Source organism: Pholis gunnellus (assembly GCF_910591455.1).
Source record: "Pholis gunnellus genome assembly, chromosome: 7".
NCBI lineage: Eukaryota > Metazoa > Chordata > Actinopteri > Perciformes > Pholidae > Pholis > Pholis gunnellus.
Genome location: NC_136533.1, coordinates 7,994,337 through 8,020,355, shown reverse-complemented (window position 1 = coordinate 8,020,355; position 26,019 = coordinate 7,994,337). Strand labels below are relative to the sequence as shown.

Below are 26,019 nucleotides of genomic sequence, written 5' to 3'. Positions count from 1 at the left end.
AATCTTGATTCTTCACTTTTTAAGTGTGGTTTTCCTTGCTTTGATAGCAAGCCAACTTACCATGTAAGGGCAAATTTGGGAACCGGGTCCAAACATCAGTTCACACTGTCTGTTTGCATTGTAGATTTGACCAGGGAGGAGGGTGGGCAGCTCGTACGTCCTGCCTGTAGGCTCATCAAGGAGGCACTCCCCATAGCCGGTGCTGAAAAACAAAAGTATGAATTGTGTGTACAGTACAGGAAAAGGAAAGCACGCAATCATACAAGTGTGTGCACAGATAGACAATCGCACACATGGCACACTTTCATGGTAACATTTTCAGGATAATTCTGTATTTTCACGTGTCATCTCTTTCATACGAGCAAAGTAAACATTTCCATGTCTCTGTCGGTGATCATCCTCAGATGTGTTTTCCCCTGTGGGTGGTCTGTAAAGTTACCCAACAGAGAGACTGATATCACTTCCCCTCAATGGCCTGTTAGTAAATGAAACTGGAGTCAGGCGCCACAGACTGAATCAAACAGCATTTTGATACAGACTGAAAAGGTTCTGCACACTGACCACATTTTTTATCCGAGGTGTATTTATCTGCGCTGAAGAAGGAAAAAAAAATGAGAATCTGGAACCCTAAAGCACCTGATTAAGTTACAGAAATCGGTGCCAGCGCCAGCATTGCAGCATAATGACAGAGTGCGCTGTGCCACGCCCTGAGCCACGACACAGTAACAGAGATAACAAAAGCACAGCTGGACTGAATGTATGCAACAACGTCCTGCATATAAAATCATCAGCCTTCACGGTCGTGAAAAGGCACAAGTCAAACATGTTAGCAGAGCGAGCCCAGGCTCAAAAGATCTCTTGTTTACTTTTGAGAAAGGAAACTGGCTGATGAGACATGTATAGATGTGTAATTACACAACATGTCTGCACCGCTCTGACAAATTTAATCCGGGATCGAGCTTCTAAAACACCTGCTCCATACAACGCCAGCTGACATGACAGTCCAATAATTACACAGGATTATCAGTTACAGTCACTTGTTTCTTTCCTTTTTTATTTCCAGTCTATAATGTCAGAAACTGCAGCAAACAGTGCTGGGTGTCCGGGGAATGATTGCATGCGAAGAAGAATACTACAGTGGAGGATACTGTGAATGAAAACTATAGAGCAGCCTGTCAAGGACTCACACAGACATTCCCATATTACAGCATCTTTCAGCAGTTGGTCATCTGTCTAATCAGTGTCCTGGAACCTAATGGAATGATTATTAAGACCAAGACGGACAGACAGACAGAAGGAGAAGGGGTCAGTGTGGCCATATTTTAAATGAAACGTCTACTTTAAAAAAAAAAGAAAAAAAAAGAATATTGGCCGTGTGGATTTGAGACAGTGAGGCAATTCCTCTCTGGCACCAGAGAAGATTCCACACCTGGCAGCCATTGGGGAAACTTGAAAGTGAGTTTATTTATAAGATGACTTATAGTTGGCTGTTGTGTGCTTGTCGTAAGAGACTAAACAATAATAGTTTCCATGCACACCATAACCGGGTTTCCCTCCGCAAAAAAAAAGGCAAGAAGTCTGCTCATATGTCAGATTGATTTTTTTTTTTTGCAGAGGAAATGACACAGAGCATCACTGTCCAGTGTTTGATCAAACAGCGCCAAGTAAAATGCAGCAATGCTGTCATCTTAGAGTTTTGTCTCAGACAGCGTGTACCGATTATAGTACAGGGAGATATAAGACGAGATAATGAGGTTTAAGTTGAATTTAGAGCAATGGACCGAAAATAAAGATCCATCTTGATTTTATTAAGGCGAGACACTATAGGCAAAAATATTGTTTTATCATGCACATGCACAGATTTTGGGCTATTTTATTTAGTTTGGTCGTTCTCTCAGACGAGTGGAAAGAAAACATCCTAATTACACATTCAGGTGCTTATTTTACTACACTCTCTCTATTGACATCTGTAGATTTATCCTAAATTCACCAAAGGTTACCATTAGATAATGCCTCGTTTGCATATTTAAATATAACCTTTTAGAAAACTTGTAATACAAAAAAAAGAGGTCTTAATGTGAGTAATCAACTGGGGAATTTTCAGGGAGATCTCTTCTAGATACATTAATTACTGCAGAGGTTTCATGGCAATATCTATTAGTTAATTTATTTTACCGTATTCACCTGTAATGTGTCCCCTGAACATAACGACAGATTAAGTATTTAAAAGTGACTTCAAATGGAAGTTCTTAAGAGTTGCTGGAGCAGTTAGGCTAATTCTTGAGGTGTGTAATGGGAAATGATGGGGCTTGCCCACTACTACTGATTATGTGGTTTCAACACCCAGCCAACACAACAATTAGTGGGTGGCAACAGCCAAAGATTTGCATTTTAGTTTTATATTTGGATTTTGAGGCTTAAATCAAACGGCTCTGCGACATTGTGGGAATGAATGGTTGCTTTATGTAGCAGGTGACGCATAATAACGCTGCACAACAGCGGGATGCTTTTCATCAGTGCTCAGGTGCGGGAGTTCAGTGCACATTATTACAGCAACAGTGGGATATAGGGGGAGAAGGATGGGAATCCTTTTGATCGGGGATGTTTGAGAGGTGGCGCGGCCTTTCATTTGTTAAACTGGTAGGAGAGTGGTGCAGATTGAATTTGCTCTTCAGGGAGAATGGGCAGTCAAAACACTGACGTACTTGACCAGGGCAGCCCACTGAGCAGGAGCAGTACTGTAGAGGTAGTACTTTGAATCAATGCTCCTCATTGTCGGCTGGGGACGGATTTCAAAAGCTCTTGGACGACGGTCTCATGGGCTTTTCCCACCGCTGCGGCTCCCACACTGACATGCTCTCTTCATACCTCCATTGTTTGTTATACATCCCATATGGTAAACAAATGCTAAAGTTTATCACAAATGTATTTTTAATATTTACACCACACTCCTGGTTTTGCGCAGTAATGCGCCACACACACACACACACACAAAAAAACACAGCTGTCATGGACCGGACCAAATAATAAAGAGATTCCTCTTAACTGAATGTTCCGACCACTCCATGTTGAGGTCATCGCTGGCTGGAAACTATGTGAAACGCAACCTTAAAACTCCATACGAGGCGTTGCCTAACACTGCGCTCTCGAGATGCATCTGGTCAACAAGGCCTTCCTTTGTGAAGGCCTCCACAATTAACAGAGGAAAGGAGGCAAAGATTGAAGGGTCATGTCCTGGGAAGATATAATTATAACTGACATTTCCCATCTTAAAGGGAAGCCTTTCACCGGGATCAGCGACCACAGTGCAGGTTAGGAATTGCTGAATGAGCCGTTGCCCCGTGTTACGGGTTTTGGTGCGGAAAGCAGGCTAGTGACTAGATTACTGTTTGCCCAGCATCTTGAGAGCGCGGCTCTGTCTGAGTGGGGAGACAGCTGAGGGTCTGCGAGAGATCCATCGCTCGGGTCAGCCGAGGAAGACCCCCGGATTCAAACAGGAAATACTCTTTCAACACCAGGCAATAACAAGCCCACACAGTTTACATTGCACTGACCTGTCTACAGAGCACTGCGAGAGACGTTGCAGCAGTTTGTTTAGCCGGCCACGTCACAACAAATAAAAGTTAATATGGCAAACTAAAGATGTGGATGTGATAATATGAGATTGGAAGATAAATTGTTTTCATTTTGTTTTGGTGATGAATCAGGTTCAAAGTGAGTAGAGCCGGTACCTACTCTAGAAACTCTGTGATGTACTTGCGGCTGCACTTGGACCACGACCAGGGATTGGTGTCATAGTTGAGGGTGGGAGCCATAACATGATACTGGTGCTTCATGCCTGCCTCCCGACACTTTGGGTTGTCATCGTGAGGCATGTTGAACCTGGTGCGGCGAGGAAACAGAGAGGGGGGGGGGGGGGTTAGCGATGGAGAGAGGGATATAGGGAACACACAGAAAGTGATTATCAGCTGCTTAATGGCTCAGTCCTAACGAGGAGGATAAATGTCACAGGATTTACATTCAGTCCTGTTGGGCCGCCACACACACGGCTGCAGCCAGAGACGCGTGTGAAAAATCACCACACACACCACGCAGCTTACCCTCTATCGTTTTACATATTTCTGTGCTATCTCCAAAATGTTCATTCAGTAAAAATCTCAAAAAGGCTTTTATAAAACTCCTACTGGCCAGTTGGTGGTGCAACTTTGTATGTGAACATTATTCTTCATCCATCAGCATCTATCAGCTCCACCATCATGGCCAACATGCTAGTGAGAACCACCTCAGCTCACTCCTGAGAGGTCAAGGGTCACCATCTCACATTCTCAAAGAGCTTACCTCTTTTAAGCCACCCCTCTTCATCAGTGACCCATTTTTGTCTTTTTTTAGGGGGGATAGGGGATCTTTAGGTTGAGATGCAGCTCAGTACTGTGTGTCAAGTGTTTCTAGTTATACATCTGTAATAAACGTGCTTTGTTTGTGCTCCTATTCTAATGTTGAAAGTTTAAAGAGCAAAGGGGGTTAGAAAATGATGATGGAAGTATATGATGGCCATTCCCCATCCCCTAATATGGGCAGAAACACCGTGCATCAACACACACATGTATACGTTGCTCGAAGGTAAACATGTGTGAACAATGACAATTCCTCACATTTGAGAAGCTTGAACCAGCACATGTTTGGTATGTTTGCTTAATAAATTACTTTAAAAGCTTAAAAGCTTGTCAAAGTAAATCATTTTCTGTTGATCCACTAATCAGTTAATCAGCTGATTGTTTCAGCGTAATAAACAATGAATCAAGAGTCTTCACAGAAGAACAGCTGCATAAATTAAAGTACACAGCATGGCACCTGCAGATGAATGAATTAAGCCACGCTGAATGGAGTTGGCAGTCTAATTAAGTAAGTTGATCATGTCCAGAATAGCGTGGTCCAACACAGATGTCCTGTTTTGTGCTGCGGTTTGGCCGATTACCATAAATACATGTGGTGCATGCACATGTCTGTGTACACACACAGGAACCCATGCAGCTGTATGATGTCTGAGATGTTTACAACAGGATGTGGGCCAGTCCTGGGCTCTGGACTGTGGCCGAGGGTCAATCCATACCGCCACACAAACAAGACCTAGCAATGCTGGCATGAGGCCCACCCTACAGGGGCCGAGGGCCTGAAGGCAAACACCCAGGGAATAAATAAGCCTCTGACACAGTAATGAGCTCTGCACATACAAACCAAGCTGCTGGCTGATGCTGACAACATCAAATCAGGCTCAAATGGTATTTGCACTGTTAACTACTAACTATTCTTTTCTTTGATGGTGCACAGGTGCATCAGGGTGATGCAGCAAGTTTAAAATGAAAACAAACGATACTTTGCCATGTAGACTTTCTTATTGTCATGAAAGGGATTTGTGACAAGCTCCAAACGACTTGTACTCTTTTAACACATTATGATGATTAAGTTGATAAGGACTTGAAATCCTGAGCCTTTTAGAGTAATTAGGTGGTAAATCAGGATATTTTGTGGCTCCGTGTTTGGCAACCTCAAGGGACAGATCAATAAAGGAGTCAATTCCAGTGGGAGGGACACAACCCTAGCATTATAGATTATAAGCATCCGGACTAAAATGTGATTAGTTAGGGTTCACTCTCTTATAGTGAGAGCTCTCAACCAAACAAGCTGCTTTGTTTTCTGTACATCCCATCCTTCATGCCATGCTGTCATGCAACTAGACTTTTTGGAAGACAAAGGCATATATGTAACTGTGCTGAAATGACCATAAATAACTGCGAAAGTAAGACATACTGCTGCAGCGATGACGAGCTGAATTCCTGCAGATTGGGTGTGCATGAGTACGAGTTGGAGCAAACAGCGCAGTCTGCAGGAACAGCAATTATCAGCACTTCAACAGAGACAGAGCTCAGTGATACCAGTGGGGGAAATGGACTGATACCTTGTCAGTGGATTACACGTTGCAGCTCCTCCAAGTGTAGTGCTCCGCAAAACAAACCATCTTTGACAATCTCAGTAATCTCATCCACTAGGTTATGTGTGGTCGGGATAATGCCACGAGAGTTTTGTGGTGTGGCTTTTACTTTTTCCTTAAGATGTTGTAAAAGAAAGCCTGTGGACTTCTAATGTGATATCAAAATGTCAGGAAGATTTATTGATGATCTAAGACATTTAGAGCACTTGGCACCGTCTAATGACAAACTTGATTAATGTGTCACCTTTGAACGGCTATCAAATGACACCACCTCGCCTGAAAATCCCCATGATGGCCATTAGCAATCACACATCCTTGCAGTCATCTGAGAAAGGCCTCCTATCCATTAGTCTAAATCTTTCTGTAATCTGCAATGCTCTTGAGCAGCTCCCACTACCTGACACTGGCTTTCCCAGAGCGCTAAACACTATGGACAGCTCACGCCTGCAAACGCAGCGATCAACCCCGCCAAGAGGCAGAGCCAACTGAGCCTCCAGCTGCTTGAACTATAGCATAAACAGATCCACACGAGATATACAAGGGGAAGAGTGTAAGGGGGGGTGCCTGCTCGGGTCCGATCGCTCCACTGGAAGAATGTGTGAGCGGGGACAGTGGAGGAGGAAGGAGAATATCTGTCATTCTTCACCAATGGCTCACACGACACTGGTCCTCTTTTAGTAGCCTACGCAAGCTACTAAAAAAAGGACTGACGATTCATCTTTTTCTTAAAGATATGCCCTTGCTGAGATGGGAAAGAAGATGCTGCCAGTGCGTTACAATTCACATCTAACGCTAGTAGTGCTTCTCAAATTGCACCACATTTTAATCAACTAAACTGGATTACAAGATAGAGTATTATACAATAATTTCGTCTGATGGATGTTTGGAATAAACACCACCCATAAGAGAGATACAGTGATAAATGTGTTTGACTTGGTCATTTGGACACAGTTTTTTTTTTTTACACTTCACACAAGTAGCATTATTAGCTTGTTGTAAAAACACTCTCTGGCAGACAGGCGTGTTCGGATAACACACCGTCATTCACTAGCACACAAGATATATGTGACGGCACTGTGACATCTTCGGGTTGTTTTATCAGTCTTTGCGGCTGATACGAGGAAACAAGCGAGCTCCCGAATACTAAACAGAATATTTAGCCTTGCCCTGACTGATAAAGTTCTGTGATCCACTTTCAAAGATGTACTGACTGTATATAGAGAACAGAAAACCCGACTGCATTTTCTACCACATATCCACACTGAATTTCATCTGAGCTGTCGTCCACTCGAGACAAAGCTCTGACACATTAAGGGTTAACTTCTTGAGCTGTATAGTAAGGTATTAAAGGCTGGCATGTTATTAAAAGTCAAGTTTTCACTTTATTATGTTTTGCACCTGGGACTGCTGCGCCCTATGTCTCTTGATAAGAGGGCTTTTGTTAGTCAAAGCTGGCTGCGAGGGGCGAGTTAGTGAGTGTGTGTGTGTGTGTGTGTGTGTGTGTGTGTGTGTGTGTGTGTGTGTGTGTGTGTGTTGGGGTAGAGGTGGGGTGATTGCTACAAGTTCTGTGCTGCAACTTACACATGGCCCAGCTCATGAGCGATGGTGAAGGAGGCACTGATTCCATTTTCTTCACTGATGGAGCAGCTCCGGTATTGGTCGCACATGGTCCCCAGCTCTGCAAGCCCTACAGGTTCACGTAGATACACAGAAAAACACACCGATGCACATGAACACATACAGACACAGAACTATTTGAAAAAAAAAAAATCCTGCTGCTTGAGTGTCAAAGGCGATTAAACCATCAAAACTTCTGTTCCGTAAGAGAGATTAGCAACCGCCACCGCCACCGACTCCCTCCATCCTCCCTCCCTCCTCCCGTTTCTACCACTCTGTTCTGTCACTATAATATTATTAGCTGACAGCTTGCCATAAACTCATTACTGCACAGTATATGAGCTGTGCTTACCGGAGCGTATAGTTAAAAGGACTTGAGGTGGAGAAATATTTGTAAAATAGAAAAGCAAAAGTTTACCTAACGTGTCACATTTGTCTTTTGCACGGCAGATGTCCTCCCTGAAAGAAATAAAAACACACAACGCCGTTAGCCATTTTTCAGTTTTCCCTTTTAAATTGGCTTTCAAAGTGAGGATGGGAGGTGAGGGTGTACCTGGTGATGAGGAGTGCTGTGTCATGGTGAGAGGGATGGCTGTCATCCTGGAAGTTTTGGCTCTGCTGCCAGACACAGAAGTTGTGGAGCGTCGTGGCAGCATTGAAGCTCACTGTGGGCCCTTCCTGTTTTTGGTCAAATACCATTGCGGATGTGACCAAAAAAACAGGTATACATATTGTAATGTAGCTGACATAAGTACATCTTAAAATCTCATGTAAAAGGGATATCCCACATTTTTCAACCTGTCTTATGATCATATTTCTCTCAACTGTGTATACTGATCATGATAACGTTTTACTTACTTCATCGGGTAACATGGGCAAAAATCAGGAGCCCCCTACGGCTTACCAAACAACTTCAGTTCCCTTTAATTGAACTATTCAAGAATCGGTTACAGTGACCCAACAAACTACAGTGAGCCTCTCAAGCAACCTCTCATTCGCAGGTGGCTAGCTGCTTCACTATAGTATCGTTTGTCTTCCATGGAGACCTCTCTTGAGACTTGAAACTGACAAGGCAGGCAGTGTCCTTTCAAACAAGCCCCTCAGAGAAAAGGCCAGGCCAGGGACACCTGCACTGACGTCAGCCATATTGGAGAGCTTGATACAGGTAGCATTCAAGACCCCGCACTCACCTGTTCATTGTGGACCATGACTAGCTTGACAATCATGATGTTGATGAGGTTCCCTACGCTGGGGTCCTTGTACACTGCTGCTACCTGTAACAAAGACAAAACACACAGACAAAAAATGCAAACCTCCACTGACCTGAACCAGAGCACAGATAGGGACGGTATGAAAGCTACTTCTTCTACTTCTCTTCACTCAATACGTGGATTGAGAAAATACAGCAATTGTTTTTTTCTGGTTAAGCTCCTGGAGGTTTAATCAAAATTGCAACCGTCAATTAAAAAAATGTCTCCTTCAGGGTAAGTTTAATCAACAGGGTATTAAAACCAATTACAATTCCCCCACAGTCCTTGGCAGAGAAAAAATCAACTGAAATCTGGACCCAGCAACAAACGTGAAACCTCAGCAAAGCTGGAGCTCAGAGCCCCTCTGTGAGGACAGCAAAACATTCCCTCTGTAGTTTTTCCCCTCCGCTTCTCTTGCTTTTCTCTTACACCCCTGTCACGGTCGGCCAGCAGTCTCCTGAGGCCGCGTGCGGCCTCCTGACAGGAACTCATTAGGCCACTATAAACATTTAGCTTTTCTTAGCCTAGGGGGAGGCAAACGTGGTCCAAGCCTGTCCAGAGTGGGTGCTCAATGCTCAAAGTCAAGCTGTGACACAGGACGTTGTTCTGTATCCTCTCGCCCCAATGTATGTTATTGTATGATCAGTGGAAGAACCAGAAGGGAAGGGGACTGCAGCCTACACGGGAACATCACTACAGTATCTCACACAATGGATCTAACTTGGTTTTGCTCTAGGTAAACTGTGGATAAGAAAATTGACTGAGAGATTTTGAAAGAAGAAAAGAAAAAAAGGTGTGTTTGTGTGTGTGTCCGCACCACTGGTCTGCAGACATGAGCATAGCAGAATTAATGTTTTGACTTCAAACCTGGCACTAAAAACTGGGCTGACACATTTAACACGGACTGTACCCTCACAAACTTCCTTAACACACCACTGACAATCATTACTCCGTTATATGTTAATGAGTGTTTTGAACGGTCTGTCATACTAGAGCGAGACACACAGCGGAAGGTACACACAGTTCAGTGCAATTGATAACCTATCCTGCTTTGACACTACGACTCTAATATATGCAGATACAGTCAATCGCAGTGTTACTGACTTGATTACCAGGCAGCTCTCCCAGTCAGATATGGGGCTCATAAAGAGGTCAAGGTGCTGTGTCAGGATTTTACCAATTAACTGGGCCGCTTTCGTTGAAGCAGCAGCATGCTAGGGTCACATCAGGGTTTACGACCAAAATGTCAAACAGTAACATCTGAGGCTAGAAAAACACAGACCTGGACTGGGGCATTTAGTTTCATATTTTTACGCTGCATTTTAAAAGAAAACACGTTGTGCGTCTGTTATGCCATAAAGATATTTTGGGTTTAATTTGCCCCAGGTTTTGAGGTGTCAGTTTCTGAGATCTCGGCCACCACCCTAATACAATCAAAGACTTTTGGTGCTCAAGGAATAAAAAATAAATACAAAAATCACTGTTTTCACTGTTCGTAATGCCTATTTCCTGAGAACACAGGTCTACTGCAGACTGTTTACAATGGGATCTATTATCGAGAGCAACAGGATCGTTTTTTAAATGTTTCCAACTGTGTGAACCAAATTATTTCCCCCTCCATTGTATTTAGCCTCTGTTGCGTTTCAAATTTTGTTTAAATTGTGTTGCCAGCTAATCTTTCAGGTTGAGTTCAACTTTGGTACACTTTGAAACGTGAATTTATGGTGACAGGCTAGCATTAGCATGTTCCCAGGTGGCTGGTGTGTTAGCATTTAGCTGGCCAGTTAACCAACTAGTCATTATGTCACCCAAGCTTTAAGCATCACTTATTTCACAAAGACGCAAGGATGAATTTTGCTGCGCCACTTTCTGTTGTGATCAGGTCTTCAAGACCGGGGAGGTCTCAGAAAACCTGGACAGATAAAAAAGCCTATCTGCACGGCTAAATACCAATGCCGGTAGATAAAATACATGTTTGTTTGTGTTTTGTAATTTGGGTAATCAATAGACCACTCAAAATGATGAACTGTATGCACATCCATTTGTGTAAGAATGACACAGTAGTGTGCATGTATACACACCTACAAACTCAAACCAATCATCTATAATCCTAAACATAAAAAAAATTCAACATTGAGACAAAAAATATTTTTTAGTTTTTACTTACTACTGACATGATTGTTAGGATGTAGTGCTCTAGGTTGCGTCCATGGTGACGCACCATTTTGGCATCCGCTGTCACCATCAGCTCGACGTAGCGAGGGTAGGAGAGGAAGCGCTTGCGTCTGCGTGGGGCTTTGGGGTGTGTGCTGGTGGAGTTGTTGTCGTAAATGTGTCGATCATCTATGGTGGCTCTGAGAGAGTCCAGCTCCTCCCCCATACTCCATCGGCTCTCAAACGCAACCGGCCTTTTGGAGTTCTCTGTTTCAAGAAAGAAAAATGCTGAGTGATGACGTGGAGAGGAACATATTCATTGGATTTAAAATAATGGTGAACTGGACTATCAAAGAGTCAAATTCTTCCACACTGGACACCCACTGCTTTATGTTATAGAAGGCATTTCAGGAGAGAGCACGGTACGTCTACAGTTAAAAGCCGAGGGTTTTAGCTTAGCTGAATTCCAATGACATAACAGAAGCACGCTGGACTTCTATGGCAAAGAAAACACCATAAATGAAATGATTGCAGTGCTCGGGAAAACAGTTGTACCAAGAGACACGGGGTGAGTGGTGAGCTTTAAGAATACGGCCTCTGCTTGAGTGTAAGCCACACAAAAAAGAAAATCCCATGACGACATTTTACCGACTCACACAAGGACTAGCCGAATTATCCCACCTCTCTGAGCGTGGAAACATTATCATCTGAAAATGAAGTAAAATGTGGACAACCATGATAAAAGTTAACATAAAATACAGTATATACACAATGCCAGATTGAAGCAATTCCCTTCATAGGCTCGCGGTGAACAACACTATCAACACCAGCCTCATGAGAGGAAAAAAAAGAAAAGAAACGTCAGCGATATACTGTGGCACTGGCGTTCTCTCAGCTGTGTTGAGCTGGCCATGAGCGATAGATTCCTTTACAATGACAGAGTGAAGTTGAAAGAGGGAGACAGAGGCAGAGACGCAGAACGCGTTAAGAGCATGTTTCATTGAGACAAATCTGCAAGGGTTAAGGTGGAAGCCGATGTAATTACACGTACACATATGTGTTTCCTAAGACTAGCCTTTTGAAAGAGTTTGGAAGAGCCACAAGTAGAGCAAGAGAACAAGAGAGGGGATTTCTGGTCTCCACACAGGCAAGCTCCAAATTGAAAAAAATAAAAAGAAGGTCATTTTGTTTTGGACAAATAGCTGCAGAATATTCTGTTACTGACCAGCAAATCAACCCATGCTGAAAAAGTCAGCAAAGGAAACATCTCTTCAACATAATTCAAGTTAATGACGAACACATAAAAAATCATCCGCATATTCTGAACATCAAAATGTTTCAACTGCAATTATAATTTATTAGCATTGGAAGGATTTCAATAGCAATTTTGTGTTGTAACATCTGAGGACTAAGTATTTGCACACAGGCTATTGTGCTGTCCAGATTTGCAGCATTGCCATATGTGATGCGGTGTGAAAAAAGACTGCTTGCAGCAGTTGCTGGGTAAGAAGGATTTAAGCAGCTACCCGACAGCGTGATAGATAAATGTAGCAGCAGTGAATAGTAAATCATGCAAAAAGACAGACACAACAGCTGTAACGGCACAATCTAAGAGTTCTTCCTATCCCTAAAATGCATTGCTGCAATGTTTGCAAAAATGGGCGGTACATTTTTCACATCCATTATTATCCACATATTAAAACTTATATTTATGTGGCCCAAATGCACTCAACCTGTCAACATAGCATTCTGCAGTGTTTTTTGTTGCTTTTACAAAAACATCCATACTTATGGGAATGAGCAATTTTGAGAAATGAATGAAACATAAAATGACATTTAGTCTCAGTAATTTTATGACTGCCAGTGTTTACGAGCCAAGCATAGTTTGGAGTCCGTCATCCTAAACAACCTCCTCAACTTGCGATAACCCGGTTATGGTGAAGAGTTCTATTGTCTTCTGTACACTCAATCTTTCCAGACAGTCACACAGAGAGAGATTGTGTACAACTGTTAGGTCTGAGCGCTCCGAGATTATTCAAGTGATGCCCCCAGCGGGCACGCGAGGCGGAGCGTGACTCCCTGGCACAAAGGCACACAGCTCTTGCTGCCGTGAGGCCCAGCCCCACGCTAGTGCCAGCATCCAAGTCAGAGCCAAGACTCAGTCAGTGCACACAGCCCGGGCAGCTGGGCCAGGACAGAGCTTTGTATTTTCCAGGAAAAATCTCTCCGAGGCCAAACCCACTACACTAAACCCCTTAAACAGACTCATCACTGCAGACAGTCTGACATCAAAGGGATTATCAAAGCACTGAAGAGCATCTACATCAACAGAAATTGGTGTTAAATCTCAGAGCAAAGCGAGTGTGAGATGAAAAAAGAGAGGAAGAAGAAGAGGAGGAGGAGGAAAAAATATGGCCCCTATTATAATAGCCTTTGAATCAGTGCAGATTAGCCACACACAACCTTTCCCAAATCGCCTTAGGTTCAAATCCCCCTCTCACTAGGTAGTGAGCTGCTACTTACACCATGAGAAGACAGGGGTGACTGCCTTGACCTGCCGGACACACAGAGATGTCACATCTCCCTCAGGGCATTGGGCATCAAATCAGCATCATCTACACATCCGCATCTCTGTATTTTGCATGTTGGTAATTGATTACCAAACATCAAAAAGTGAGATGTTCAATTTATTTTTACACCAGCAAAAGTCTCCCAACCACGAGCTTATAAAACCGAGCTCCAGCGGTTCTTCATAACAGAGAACAATAAAAGAAGCCGAGATGAGTGTAAGCATAAATCTTGCAATTTAATAGGCTCCATATGCACATCGCTGAAAAAAAACCAACATCACACTCACTTTTCTGCTCCAACGCCTACTTGACTTGTAAACTTTCAAAGCTCTTTTTATGACTGTGCCAAAAGATAATCAGACATAATGCATATCATAAACAATGTTTATCTATTCACTCAATAATATGTTTAATTGCACCGCAGGTAACCCACACATTAGGACTGAGCACTTTCACACATATTTCAAGACTCCAGCATGGTTTCAATGCTTACATATGTTTACACTTATTTACTTTCATTCATAAACATTTCATCAAGTATGGAAGCATTTTTTATGCTTGAATTTGCACTTTCTGTTCTTTCTGAGCCCATTCATGTACATCCAGCCTGTCCTGAAGGATCTCATTGAGATTTCAATCTAGATCAAAGAGTTGCTCTTTGACTCTCCTTCAGCTCTCTGTCAAAAGTATCAATGCCAAGAACCCAACAATGGGGAACACACATTTCATTGTTGAACTAATTAACATTCTTTTACAATGGCCCGCTGGGAGTTAAAGCGCCCTTTTCCCCGGGTGCCAATTAAATGGACAGTATACCTTACATTGAGTATAGGTACTGCCCTGGTTCTATACGAGGTCATACACTCTGGTTACTGACAGTACAACTCAAGGGGGGAAACATGTTGAAACTCCTGTAGACAGAGGCACAATTAAGTGCAATTCTGTGGCGAGACGGAGAGAAGCAAAGGCAGCTAATTGTTGTTGCTGAAGAAGGCTTTTAAAGTGAAGTGGCATGGCTTTTGACCTCATTGGGAGACGGTGGGCCGTGTACACTAACAGTGCTCTCAGAGTTCAGTTGTTATTTTCAGTTCAGAGACATGCTGAAGACAGCACGGTTGTGAGCTGAAGAATGTGTTTGGAGTAGCAGACCTCCTCTGAGGAGACAAAACACTACTTATGGATGAGGAATCCTAATGATGGGCAGGGGCCTGGAGTGTTTTCATTTGGCAGACTCAAACTGAGTCGGATTTAACAGATTGTAGATTACATGACTGATGGATGGCTGAGAGACCAACATCCACCAACATCCAGCCTCCTCAAGGACTGCTGTTTTAATAATAGTGCATTTTTAACGTGTAACGACGTGATTTTAGGCTATTTTGAAAACTGAGCTCCTCATTTCTAGTCATTATTTATTGCAAAAGGAATCCGCTTTGGGATGAGTTTATGGTATATGGTGTAAAGTTATGGTGAGAGGCTTTCGAAAACCACAGCACCATAAAACCAACAATTAACATAGCACCTGACTTTGGCATCTAACAAGAACACAAAGAGGGGCACTTAAAGAATAATTATTTTCTTAAGTTTGGCCGTCATTCATGTCAGTAATAATAGCATTGCACTCATCGACTCCTGGGAACAGCATCGCTCAGTCACACAAATTAACTTTGTAGTAGCGATGTCGCCGTGCTACCAGATCTCAGAAATGACGTAGGTGAGTATGTTATCAGAGAAGAGATGGACATAACTGTGAAAATAAACCCAGAGTTGAATTACCAGCAAACCAGAATCCGTTTGCTTCAAAGACAGTTTTAAAAAAAAAGCATTTCCCCAAAAACTATTCAGTACCCTAAAACAAAAAGTTCTGCCTTGACAAAAACAAAGCATGTCTGCAGTTTTGAGTGCTTTCTGGCTTCTCAGATGATAAACAGCAAGAGCCACAGGCTATGACACTGATTGTTTCACTGGCCAGCTCCAGGCCCTGCCTCTCCCCGGTCCACCTCAGTGGGAAACTGTCGCTCATCTGTCACCCCCTCTCACCTCTGAACATCACCCATGCCACCATGCAGTCAGTCACTGTCACTCGAAGTTGTTCTTGCCATCCCAATCAGCCCCCATCTGTTAAGAATGGCCAGACAGTAGACAGTGGCAGAAAATAGCCCCAGCTGGAATCTGTCACGGGAACTCCCGAGACAACACAACGCATTGGGTTCAATGGGGTTGAGGCCTCAGTGCAGGCAGACACATGGCTGCTATTAAAGTTATAGACTGTCTGTAGTTGCCCAGCCCTGTCCAGAGTATCTGTTATCTTAAAATATGATGCCAATGAGTGCAATGGGCCATATTATTAGCTCTGTCATGATGCAGTGTCATGAAATCTGAGGCAACAATGGGACAAAGCATCATGCCTGATGAGAAAACTTGCACATTACTCAAAACTAACACACATGTTGGCTCAAGACTCCCAGTCAGTGTATGGGAGAACCCATTTTTCAACTCATTTGACAACTAGGACAAACATTATCAGCTTGGCGTTCCAAAACATACGTTATGTCCATTCAAAAGGGCAATCAAAAGACAAAAGAAATTCAGATTTTTTCTTTTCTATGTAGGTCAAAAGAAAAACAGTGGGTGAGAAAGCTACTTTAGAGAAGCAGGTGTAAAAGAAGAAAAGCAGGCAGTGGGAGTTGAGGAAAAGGCTGGGGCCTCTGCCAAGCTCTGCAGCAAAACCGGCAGGCACATTTATCGCCGGCCAGGAGTGCTCAAACACATGAAGAAAGAAGCTCCTTTCTCCATCCCTCTGGACTGCTTTGCTCCCAATACTCAGCGGGACTCTTCAGCCACTGACACACATGCAAACCACATCTATGGATGCACACAATCGGGAAAAAACAAACTTTTTTTTCATGGCAACAATAGGTACTTCCTGGAATGGGGGAGGTTCAGTCTGTCCAGGGGGCATGGGGGCACAAAGCAAGCCTAAGCCTTTTGGAGCCATCTGACATTCAGAAGCTCACCACCATCTAAAGCCAGACCCCTGAAGGTGAGAGAGGTTGTCTGAATGATCTGCACCCGTCCATCACTCCCTGACCGGGCCACCTTCCCTGACCCCTGTCAAGAGCCGGAGCTAAGAGGAAAACAAAGAGCTTAACGCATACATAGTTGCAAGTGAGGCCCAGCAAAGTCCAGTAACCACGCACCTCTAGGAGGGGGAAAACTCAAGGTCACATCCACCCGTCCAGTGAGTGACTCCAAACAAAGAGGGAAGTGAGGTCACAATCAACAAGTGCTTCCATTCACATACATGAAAGCGCAAAGGGAGAGCGGGCAGCGATTCAAGTCGGCTAGTTCAAACCCCAGGCGGGGGAGGGCATTTTCCATGCAAATGAACCCATTGACCAAAAACCTGATGCTAGCATTTGAACTACCATGTATACACAGTGGGCACCAAGGGGGGAATCCTATACAATGATTGTGTTGAGGGTCAGGGGGGCACAGATGCCATGTGTGCCAAGTATTGCCGCATCAAAGCCAATCACGTCGCTGTCCCAGCTGCCCTCAGTCAGCCATCAAGAAATCGGGTGAAGCGCCAGGGAGCCAACACTGGAACATTGGTGTTTGGGTTTACGGCTGGCAGCGTTTGCTGTCAAGCTGTCTGTATTCAATTCCCTATCTCTAATTCAGACAAAATATGACACCCCACGACTTTAGACACGCAGCCAGTGACTGTGAGAAAGAGATACCTCCGTCTCATGCCTGTCTTCACATGGATTTTAAGAGAGCAAAGGGAAGAAACGGAGCGGGAAGAATCTGCCCCTATCTGTAGCCACCCTCATCCCCGTGGCTATCTATATCGAAGGACGACGCAAGGATTCACATGCAAGCTCAGAGACAGATACCCCGTAGAATGTGTCATTAAAGGTCGGAGCGGTGTTGTGATTTGAGCCCAGTAAGCTTCTTCCCCAGGGGCTTTTAAAAGCCAGAATCAGGCACAACAAGGCACTCTGTGACTTTAAAACATTAATCACCCACTCGACAGCTATCTACACGAGAGATATTCTAAACAGCAGAGAAGCCACCCAGGTTGGCTGACACAGACAGAAGACTGATACAGTTGCTAGAAATGTCAGTCAGTGAGATCAAACTAAATGTTGTTCAGATGCTTTGATTTACTCTCACATTTGATGTTTCTTTGGAAACTTTGCATTTAAATCATATATTAAACTCGCATGCATTTAACTGCACATACGAATAAATGAACACACGCAGTGGGGAAAAGCAGCTGAAGACAGTTATATAGTCATAGTCATGACTGCTAAAATAACAAAACCTAATTTTCCTTCAAGGTAACACTTTAAAAGCTCTTATCATTGCACTTCTGTTGCTGACACTTCACAGGTAGTGACGGCACATGTACGAAAAAGTCAAGTATTTGTACGTGTCAGAGATGACAAGCGCAGAGTTAACAAAACAAAGGTTCCTCATCTTTAAATTCATGTGGAAACATAGCCTTCCTCCCATTTCAACGCGAGGTGTGAAGGGACTGTCCAAACTCTGGAAAGTTGTACTGCCTCAATGGATACAGAAGTCCTATTTATTGCTCTGGCACTGTCTATAGAGCATTAAGACAGAAGTATGACACATCATGAGGGAAAAGCTTATCTCACCAGAGGTATCTTGCTGGTGATATACATTCTGTTTCCTGGAGGGCTGCTTGATAAAACATGGCTTGTTTCATCTTTGCCGTGTTCAAAAACATGTTTTTCTTTTGCATAGAGAAAGGCGGATGAAGAATAATAATCAACACAGTGACTAAATAAGCAGTACAATGTCTATACAGAGGGAAAACGCTGCCTGGCTTGCAGATTAGCAGGTATTGTTGGCCATTCAGCACTTCCATCTGTTTGGATCAACTGTGATAGTTAGCATGTTTCAGGAATCGAGGGCCCATAAAGCTTCAGACCTCTTCAAAGTACCAAACCTGCCAAACCCCTCAGCACTCAAACTCCAAGCACCAATTCTGATTTAAGGCAAGAGTCCTCTTCACAGGAACATAAAGTGGAGAAAGAAAGAGCGAAAGAGAAAAAGAGAGTAGGCCATAAGATGACTGACCCTGACAAAGAGTGCTTTTATAGCTCCTCAAAAAGAGGAGATACTGGGAAAGGAATCCTCCCCCCCGCTAACACCACAAGTCCTGCAATCTATCATCTACATGATGAGATAAATCTGATTTTCTTTTTTTCTTAACTTGCTATAAATCCATTGCTTTGGATGGTTACACTGAAGACAGAAATGCACTAAACTGAAATAAAAACCTGTTGTAGAAAAATGCACCTTCTTTGTTAACCCCTGAGTTACCAGTTTATCAGGTAAAGTCAAATGCAGTCCAATGCAGCCCCACAATAAATCACACCTTTTAGAAGGTTGTAACGTTCGTCTGAGAGGTGTGGATTCAGCTCTTTGGTCATTTTGTATGGTGATGTTTAAATGTATTTGCATTATTATGAAAAGTAAGCTATTTTTATTTTTTTGGGAGGTGGACAGAATGTTAGAAACACCTTGTTGCAGCTCCAGTAATAGCCGGCAACACTGTATATATGGTTCGTATCCACCTGTAAAAAAAGTACATTTGATGGGTTACACTCTCCATAACCTATCGTATCTTCATAACCTGTATATTCAGTACTTAATCAACCATTTATCAGCAGTTAGATTTTCACCGTGATCCAAAAATAAAAAGAAATGTGATGCTCTCTCATCTTTTCTGTAACCTACATAAAAGGTACAAAATTCAGTTTTAAGGGCACAGTTAAAGAAAATCTGCTGCTTAGAGATCTATTCCCCTGCTAACAATGATTCTACTTGTTGGTACGGTGTTTCTCTAAACTTCTTTCTTTCTCAGCAATTGGGCTGTGGTTGGGAGCCCCATACTTAGACACTGATTCAGTCTGACGCATAACATAAGGAACAGAAAACAATGTACAGACATGGTGTAGATTGGAGACAGGAGAAAGGAACTACGGAGACTATGGCCCACAGAGCAGAATGTGTGCTACATGTTATCTCAAACACATTTAAAATTAACACATTTTAAAATCCAAAGCCAAGAGGCAAATTTCCAAATCCAAGAACAGGAGCATCCACTACGAGTGTTTTGCAAGCAGAACAACACGTGCCAAACTAGTGTTTACATCCAACCGGCTAGTAGCAGCGTGTACTGCACTCCTTCCCATAAACAGACAGGACAGGCCCGTTAGTCTTTGCTTAGTGTGGCCTTCAAAGAGCACATTTATCACTGCATCTGGAGAGGGGCCTATCTGATAAAGCTGAGGAGCCACAGCCTGGGACACCTCACAGTCCTCGCCTGGCCCTACTGGATCTTTTAATCCTGCTGCTTATTGTTTACCTGCAGCCCTTTGATCAAGCTCTACAGGTGTCTGATCTATGTACGCATCGTCACTGAATCCCCTTTACACAAGGAGCACACTGGTTCATAGTTGAGGTTGTGCGTTGAAAAGTCAGGATGTATGTCATTTACGATGAAGTAGATGGAAAAGGATAACTGGCTAAGACATAAACTAACTGAATGATGCATATGGATTTTCTTGGGACATTCAGTCAGGGTCATTCACCACGCCTCCACTCTCGGTTCTTAAGGGAGAGTATATTTAAAAGTGCCTCAGAGTGGGGGCTGAGAGACCCTCCAGATTTCTCAGTCTCTGTTTACCACACACAGACTGAGGGAGTGAAAGGGCAAAGCATATTAAGGAGGTATTGACCTCGCCCATCAGGTCAATCCAAGTTCTTTAAACCGCCGCCGCACACAATAGCCACCACCATGCGACAATGGCGGGGTTCAGACAACAAGCAAATCAAGTGGGCTGCACATAAAAGATTTATTGCATCACGCCACAAAGGCCTCCCATGGAGCTCCCTGCGAGGAGGACTCTAAGGCCTTCCATTGCGGTGAACTCCACTCGGTCACCCCGCTTTCTCTAGAGGGCCTCTCCACCACCCAAAGGCCTCAGACATAAAAATTCAAATGAAATTGGGGGAACTTTTTAAGCAGCCTCCCATGCGTAAAACCTCTCCAGATCTTTTCATCGCAACTGCAACCTGAAATGTAATTATTCCTTCCCTCTGAGCTGCTGCCACAGGCCTGGGATTGAATACTTCAGCAGAACGTGAGTGGAAACACCAGGCAGTGTTGGAGCGCATTTTGCTTAATTAAGTTTTCAATAACGCTCCTTAATCAACAAGATCGTGACTGGGTATAATTTCCTTTTTAGGACGGTGTTTATTGCAATGGCTCAGAACGTTTATGCAGGTCATCAGAAGGTACAGTAAGTGTTTGTGGGTGAAAGTCAGACAGACAGTGGTTACAGGCAGTATAGTTAGGCAGTCTGTAGTCTGTTACCTGAGGCAGCACAGGGCTCTGTGTTGTTGTCAGTATGCGAGATGTTCCTCTTCCTCTCGTGCCGATAGACAAGATGAGGTTTGTTGTGCTCTTCGTCATATTCCTCCCCCGCAGCGTTTAAAAGAGGCTCCAAGAAGTATTCACCATGTTGTGTCGTAAATGTTCCAATCTAGAGCAGAAAAAAGGGATGTCATTGGCGGCTTTGGTGTGAAGCATGCGCTTGCATATGTGCATACTGCACAGTATGTGTGCAGGTTTCATTTACAGATTAGGGCAGAGTTTCATTCAAAGAGGTTGCGGTTTAATTGCAGTCCTTCTGTGTAGCCCTTGGGTACCAGTGAGCACATTATTTCCATGCTCTTTTTTTTTTGACGGGTGCACATGGAAAGAACATGCTGACTCACAGAAGGTCAGAGAATATCTATAACAGCTCAGTATCGGTCATTGTTGAAATTGTAACCATGAGATCAACCAATCGTGTGACATTTTAAACCTTTTATATGTTTATCGATACATAAGTAAGTCATCGTGATTCAGTAAACCATTTCACACCTTCATGCGCGGGCTATTAAGAGTGCTTGTTCTGGCTGTGAAAATTCATTTCCCCTCACGACCTGACACTGGGACGAGTGACATCGTCATACATGGACAGAGCTGCTGACAGAGGAATGCTAATATTGATTTGGCAGCTCAGTCCCTCACAAAGCTTCTTAGCTCACTCCGCCATGAGGCACAATGGTGTTTGTATGGTAATTTCATGCACACACTTAAACAGGATATTGGACACTGGAATGTTATCTTAAAGGCAGCATTATTCCATAACCATCCCCATGAGTGATGGACGTCTGACAATGGAAAACGAATCGGATATGGAAAACATGTACAAACTGTATGTGTACCTTTCCGCGCCGCCTTTCAAAGGGTGAAGGATTAGCTGGCTTGCACGTATGCAACGTACTTCCTCAAAAGCGCTACAGGCCTTGAGTGCGACATGTGTTCAGTGCTGCAGTGTAATAAGCTTGTGAAAACAAGACACCGGATAGGAACAACCACACTCAGAGCCTCAATGTTTCTTATGTACTCCAACTCTCCTGCAATATTATTATTTCTTCAGTTCTGACAGGCCAGTGTGATAAGTATTGACAGAATCCAGTTAGGGTGTGTGTTTTGTGAGGCAAGGCGGCATGGTTTTTGCACAAAAATATAGGTGCTTTGTCATTAAATGATGCAGAATTACAAACTAACATTTGCAGTGCTCTAAATGTAATGAGTGATTCAAAAAGTGCAACAACTGGAAGATGTTTACCTGTATCTTGTAAATCCCTCTCTATGGCGAGTTAACTTTAATTAGATGATTATGGCTGAGCCTCTCTAAAATTCTCATGTGGTGTTAATGGAAGGCTGAACAGACAAATGCTCTGTTTAGTCAATGGAGGGGGCAGAGTTTCAGGGTTTCCCAGCATTAGCTCAGCAGCAAATCTGGCAAAAAGTTTGGACAGACACAATGGTTGCTGTTCAGTAGCGGGTGCTGAACTGGACCTTACAGCTGAGGGACTCCTATTTGAAGCGAGGTCACCACCATGACATGGATGAAATGGTGTTGGCACACATCTGTTTTTATCAAATCCCACGAAAAACACTTTCAAAACACTGTGCTGACTCACCCAAAAAGGGGACGTACAGTAGCAGTTAATCTCTTAAGTTAAACAGGACATAAAGGTGTCATGGGCCTGATCTTTACACAGAGGTGCATCGCTTTGTGCCGGAATGAAGATGGGCTCATTTCTCGGGACAGGCTGACTCACCACACACTTCTATTATGCGAGTGAACTGAGAGGGTGAGCTCCTTCAGGGGCATTTCCCACGGTGTGAGCAGTCCTTAAGTTCTTCACAACCTTCATTGGCAGTTGTCTTCTCTTCACAGCATTTCTCCCCTTTTTCTGGCCATCACAGCTCACTTTGAAAAGGCCAAAAACCCCTCAACCCCGCCTCCCTCCCCGATTCCCCCCTGGGGACGGCTTTGAGCAACTCTAGACAAAAGGGGAACCTGCTTTTTCTAGAATGACCCCTTTGTTTTAGGGCTTAATTATTCCTTAATGACCTCAACCCAATAAAATGTGCATGGCCATCAAGCCCCAGTGATCAGATACGGACTCATTTATGACCCTATAGCCTCTGGTGCTGTCTCCATTGTCCTGTCATTCTCAATGAGTGATGATGCGGATAAGCAACAAAGATTGCTTGAAAAAGGATGCAAACATGTTTGGATAAGCGAGTCATACATCAAAGTTGGGCAGAGGGGCAATTAAAGGCTTATTACCCTGATAATTCCAGCATACCTCATGCCTTAAATTGTTATATAAACATGAAAAAACACTTAATGTGGTTTGGTGGTGGTCTCTGTTCTCCAAAGCTGAATGAATGGGAGTTAACCCCCACTAGCATGGATTTTTGTTATTATGCCAAGTCTTAACAGGAGTACAATCACTGAATGCATTGTGAATGTACTAGATCAACATGCTATCCTGGTACTGTACACAGTGCACCTATCTAAAATAAGGATTATGTCACTGATAGGGGGTGTGGCGGGGAGGGAGACTCCAAGGCTATGGTCCTTCTGTCTGTGTTGCTGAGTCCTGCTAAACACTCCCCAACCACGCAGAGTCCACGCCAGGATCCGGCTGGCTGAGGTCAACCCCCTGCCCCTGGACCAGCAACCTTATGTGACCCATGACGTCATCCCCTTCAACACTTCTCAGATTATCTCACACAGGAGTCTGCAAACTAAATGACTTCAGGATCCTCAAATGGTATAATGGGGCTGTAAACTCATTACTACCCAATAACTCTATTACAGCCTCATAAGATCTAAAAGATATCTGATAAAGGGCAATTAAAAAAGCAATCAGCTGCTTTCGACTGATTTATAATGTCTGCAGCTTGGGGCCGCAACTGATCAGATTGTTCCCATCAATCAATCAATCAATCAATCAATCAATCGATTAGCTTCTGTTTTCAGACCAACAGTCTCTAATACAAAGGTATTCAACTTAGAGGGATATGAAACTGAGAAAAGCACCAAGTCGGCACATTTGAAAAGCCGGAATCAGCATATGTTTGGCGTTTGAGATGGAAATATCCATCGATCAACTAATCAATTAACTGACCACTAGTTTTAGCATGTCTGCTGTTATTACTGTTTTGTTTTCTGTTCAGGTTTAGAGGTTTCTTGTAGCAGCAAAGAAGTGGATGATAAAGTAAAAGCACAGCCATGACACCAAATGGCTATTTGGTGTACATATGTAGGTTCAATTCCAATTCTACCGCCCCATATGTCAGTCAAAGTGCAGCAACCACAGCTCGAGCTGATCAGGGATTTTGCTCAAGGGCACTTCAGTAGAGTGGAGTCTTGTTGTCACATCAACCCCAGTCTCTAACATCACAACACCACCACCCTGAAGCCCAGACAGCACTGTGCCCTACAGCAGCATCTCCCCTCAGGCAATGAGATGCAGAGCTGCGCGCTCTCCTCATCGGTGACATTTGTCCAGTAACACTTGCTCTTGTTACACTCCCACACACACACACACTCCCACACACACACACACACACACACACTTCACTTTTGCTGCGGGTTATGGGGGACATGCATGGATGGAGGCCTGTCAGCATCGAAATAAAAACTTCCAAGCTTGTGAAAAGTTAAAACTCACAAGGCCAGTGCACAGGCTGAAGACGGCAGGGTACTCGCTCTTGGCGTTGACTTGTCCGCGGAAGAAGCAGTGGCGCATATCGCTCTGGTCATGGAAGTGGGAGTCCGTGGCGTTGCTCTGCTCCGCTCCCAAGTGTGTCACTGTGTACGAGGGGGCGATGAAGCCGGATTCTGCGGTCAGATTGAGGTGAAAGCGGTCCCCGAACGCGTCAATCCTATAGTGAACCCGTAGACCCGACAGGTCGTTATTTAAACTTCTCCGTCTCCGTCTGTAGTGCAACTTATGAGGGAATGATTCTCCGAAGTCATTGACGCGGAGCGGGGTGATGATTTCATACGATGACAGCTGCTTGATTAAGCTTTCTGCAAAAGAAAAAAGCAAAGAGAGAAAGTAGAGGCATCAATGTAACGCACGCTGACAAGCCCCCCCCCCCCCCCCCCCAAACGTTTAGCACCATGCACCATTCCCAATCACCACAGATCACTCTTGAAACATCTTCAACACTAGAACTTCCCCGCACTCCTAAAATCACAGCAAAAACACTACCTTGTTTCGGATGCAATCGGTGTTGCAAAGTGTCCCGGACGAGCGCTGACAGATGACACATTAGTCCAACCAGCCAGATTGCAAACTGCATGATTTCCTCCGCGAAGGAACCCCTGGCTGTCGTCTCCAAGGCAAGTACCCTCTGTCTCTCCCGAGCGGCTCCCCCTCTCCCTCTCCTTTTCCCCCGGCTTGTCAGCAACAGGTCGCGGGATCCGCGGAGGCTCTCTGCAGCGCAAGTCTTGCAAAGTGCACTGGCCTCATTGCATTGCTAAACATGCATCCACTGCCCACTGTAAACGCGAACTATTTATGACACATTCATCCATCCCCCCCCCCCCCCCCCCTGACGGTAAAACAAATTGCTGCCTAATGTAAAAATGCAGTCTACACTGCAAGGAGGGATCAGTGCCAAGTACGCTTTCCCTTAGCCATCCCTTGAACACCCCGTGCACCCTAAGCACTCTCAAACCGCGAAGCAACGCCCCTACAGGCTGCCGAGCCAATGGTGAGTGCGCCTAGACCACCACACATGGGGCAGGCCCGAGTGCTGCAGTGTTGGAAAAAGCCTGGAAATAAAATGTACCAGCCAACATCTTGAATTCTGGGTTTTAGGTTTGTCCTTAATTGTGCTTATTGCTGATACAAACTATCCAAGCAAGGAGGTTGTATTAAATACTTAATTTTTATTTCATAATCTCTTATGATAAAATGAATAATATTGCCATGTTTCGCTAATATTATAAAGACTGGAGACCTGTCTGAG

At 43.9% G+C, this 26,019-nt stretch overlaps 1 protein-coding gene across 1 annotated transcript in view; it reads right to left on the bottom strand.

Moving 5' to 3' along the window:
* The window catches only part of LOC306699186 (A disintegrin and metalloproteinase with thrombospondin motifs 20), a gene marked incomplete at both ends in the record, with an annotated part of 73,082 nt that extends 47,735 nt beyond the window's left edge, over window positions 1-25,347 (bottom strand). The window contains 10 exons of the mRNA XM_079163716.1: window positions 61-202; window positions 3,736-3,882; window positions 7,571-7,676; window positions 8,025-8,065; window positions 8,160-8,284; window positions 8,797-8,880; window positions 11,024-11,277; window positions 20,998-21,166; window positions 24,711-25,072; window positions 25,257-25,347. Coding sequence (XP_079019842.1) covers window positions 61-202; window positions 3,736-3,882; window positions 7,571-7,676; window positions 8,025-8,065; window positions 8,160-8,284; window positions 8,797-8,880; window positions 11,024-11,277; window positions 20,998-21,166; window positions 24,711-25,072; window positions 25,257-25,347 — 1,521 coding nt within the window. The remainder of the gene's footprint in view (window positions 1-60; window positions 203-3,735; window positions 3,883-7,570; window positions 7,677-8,024; window positions 8,066-8,159; window positions 8,285-8,796; window positions 8,881-11,023; window positions 11,278-20,997; window positions 21,167-24,710; window positions 25,073-25,256) is intronic.
* Between the last annotated feature and the right edge of the window lie 672 nt (window positions 25,348-26,019).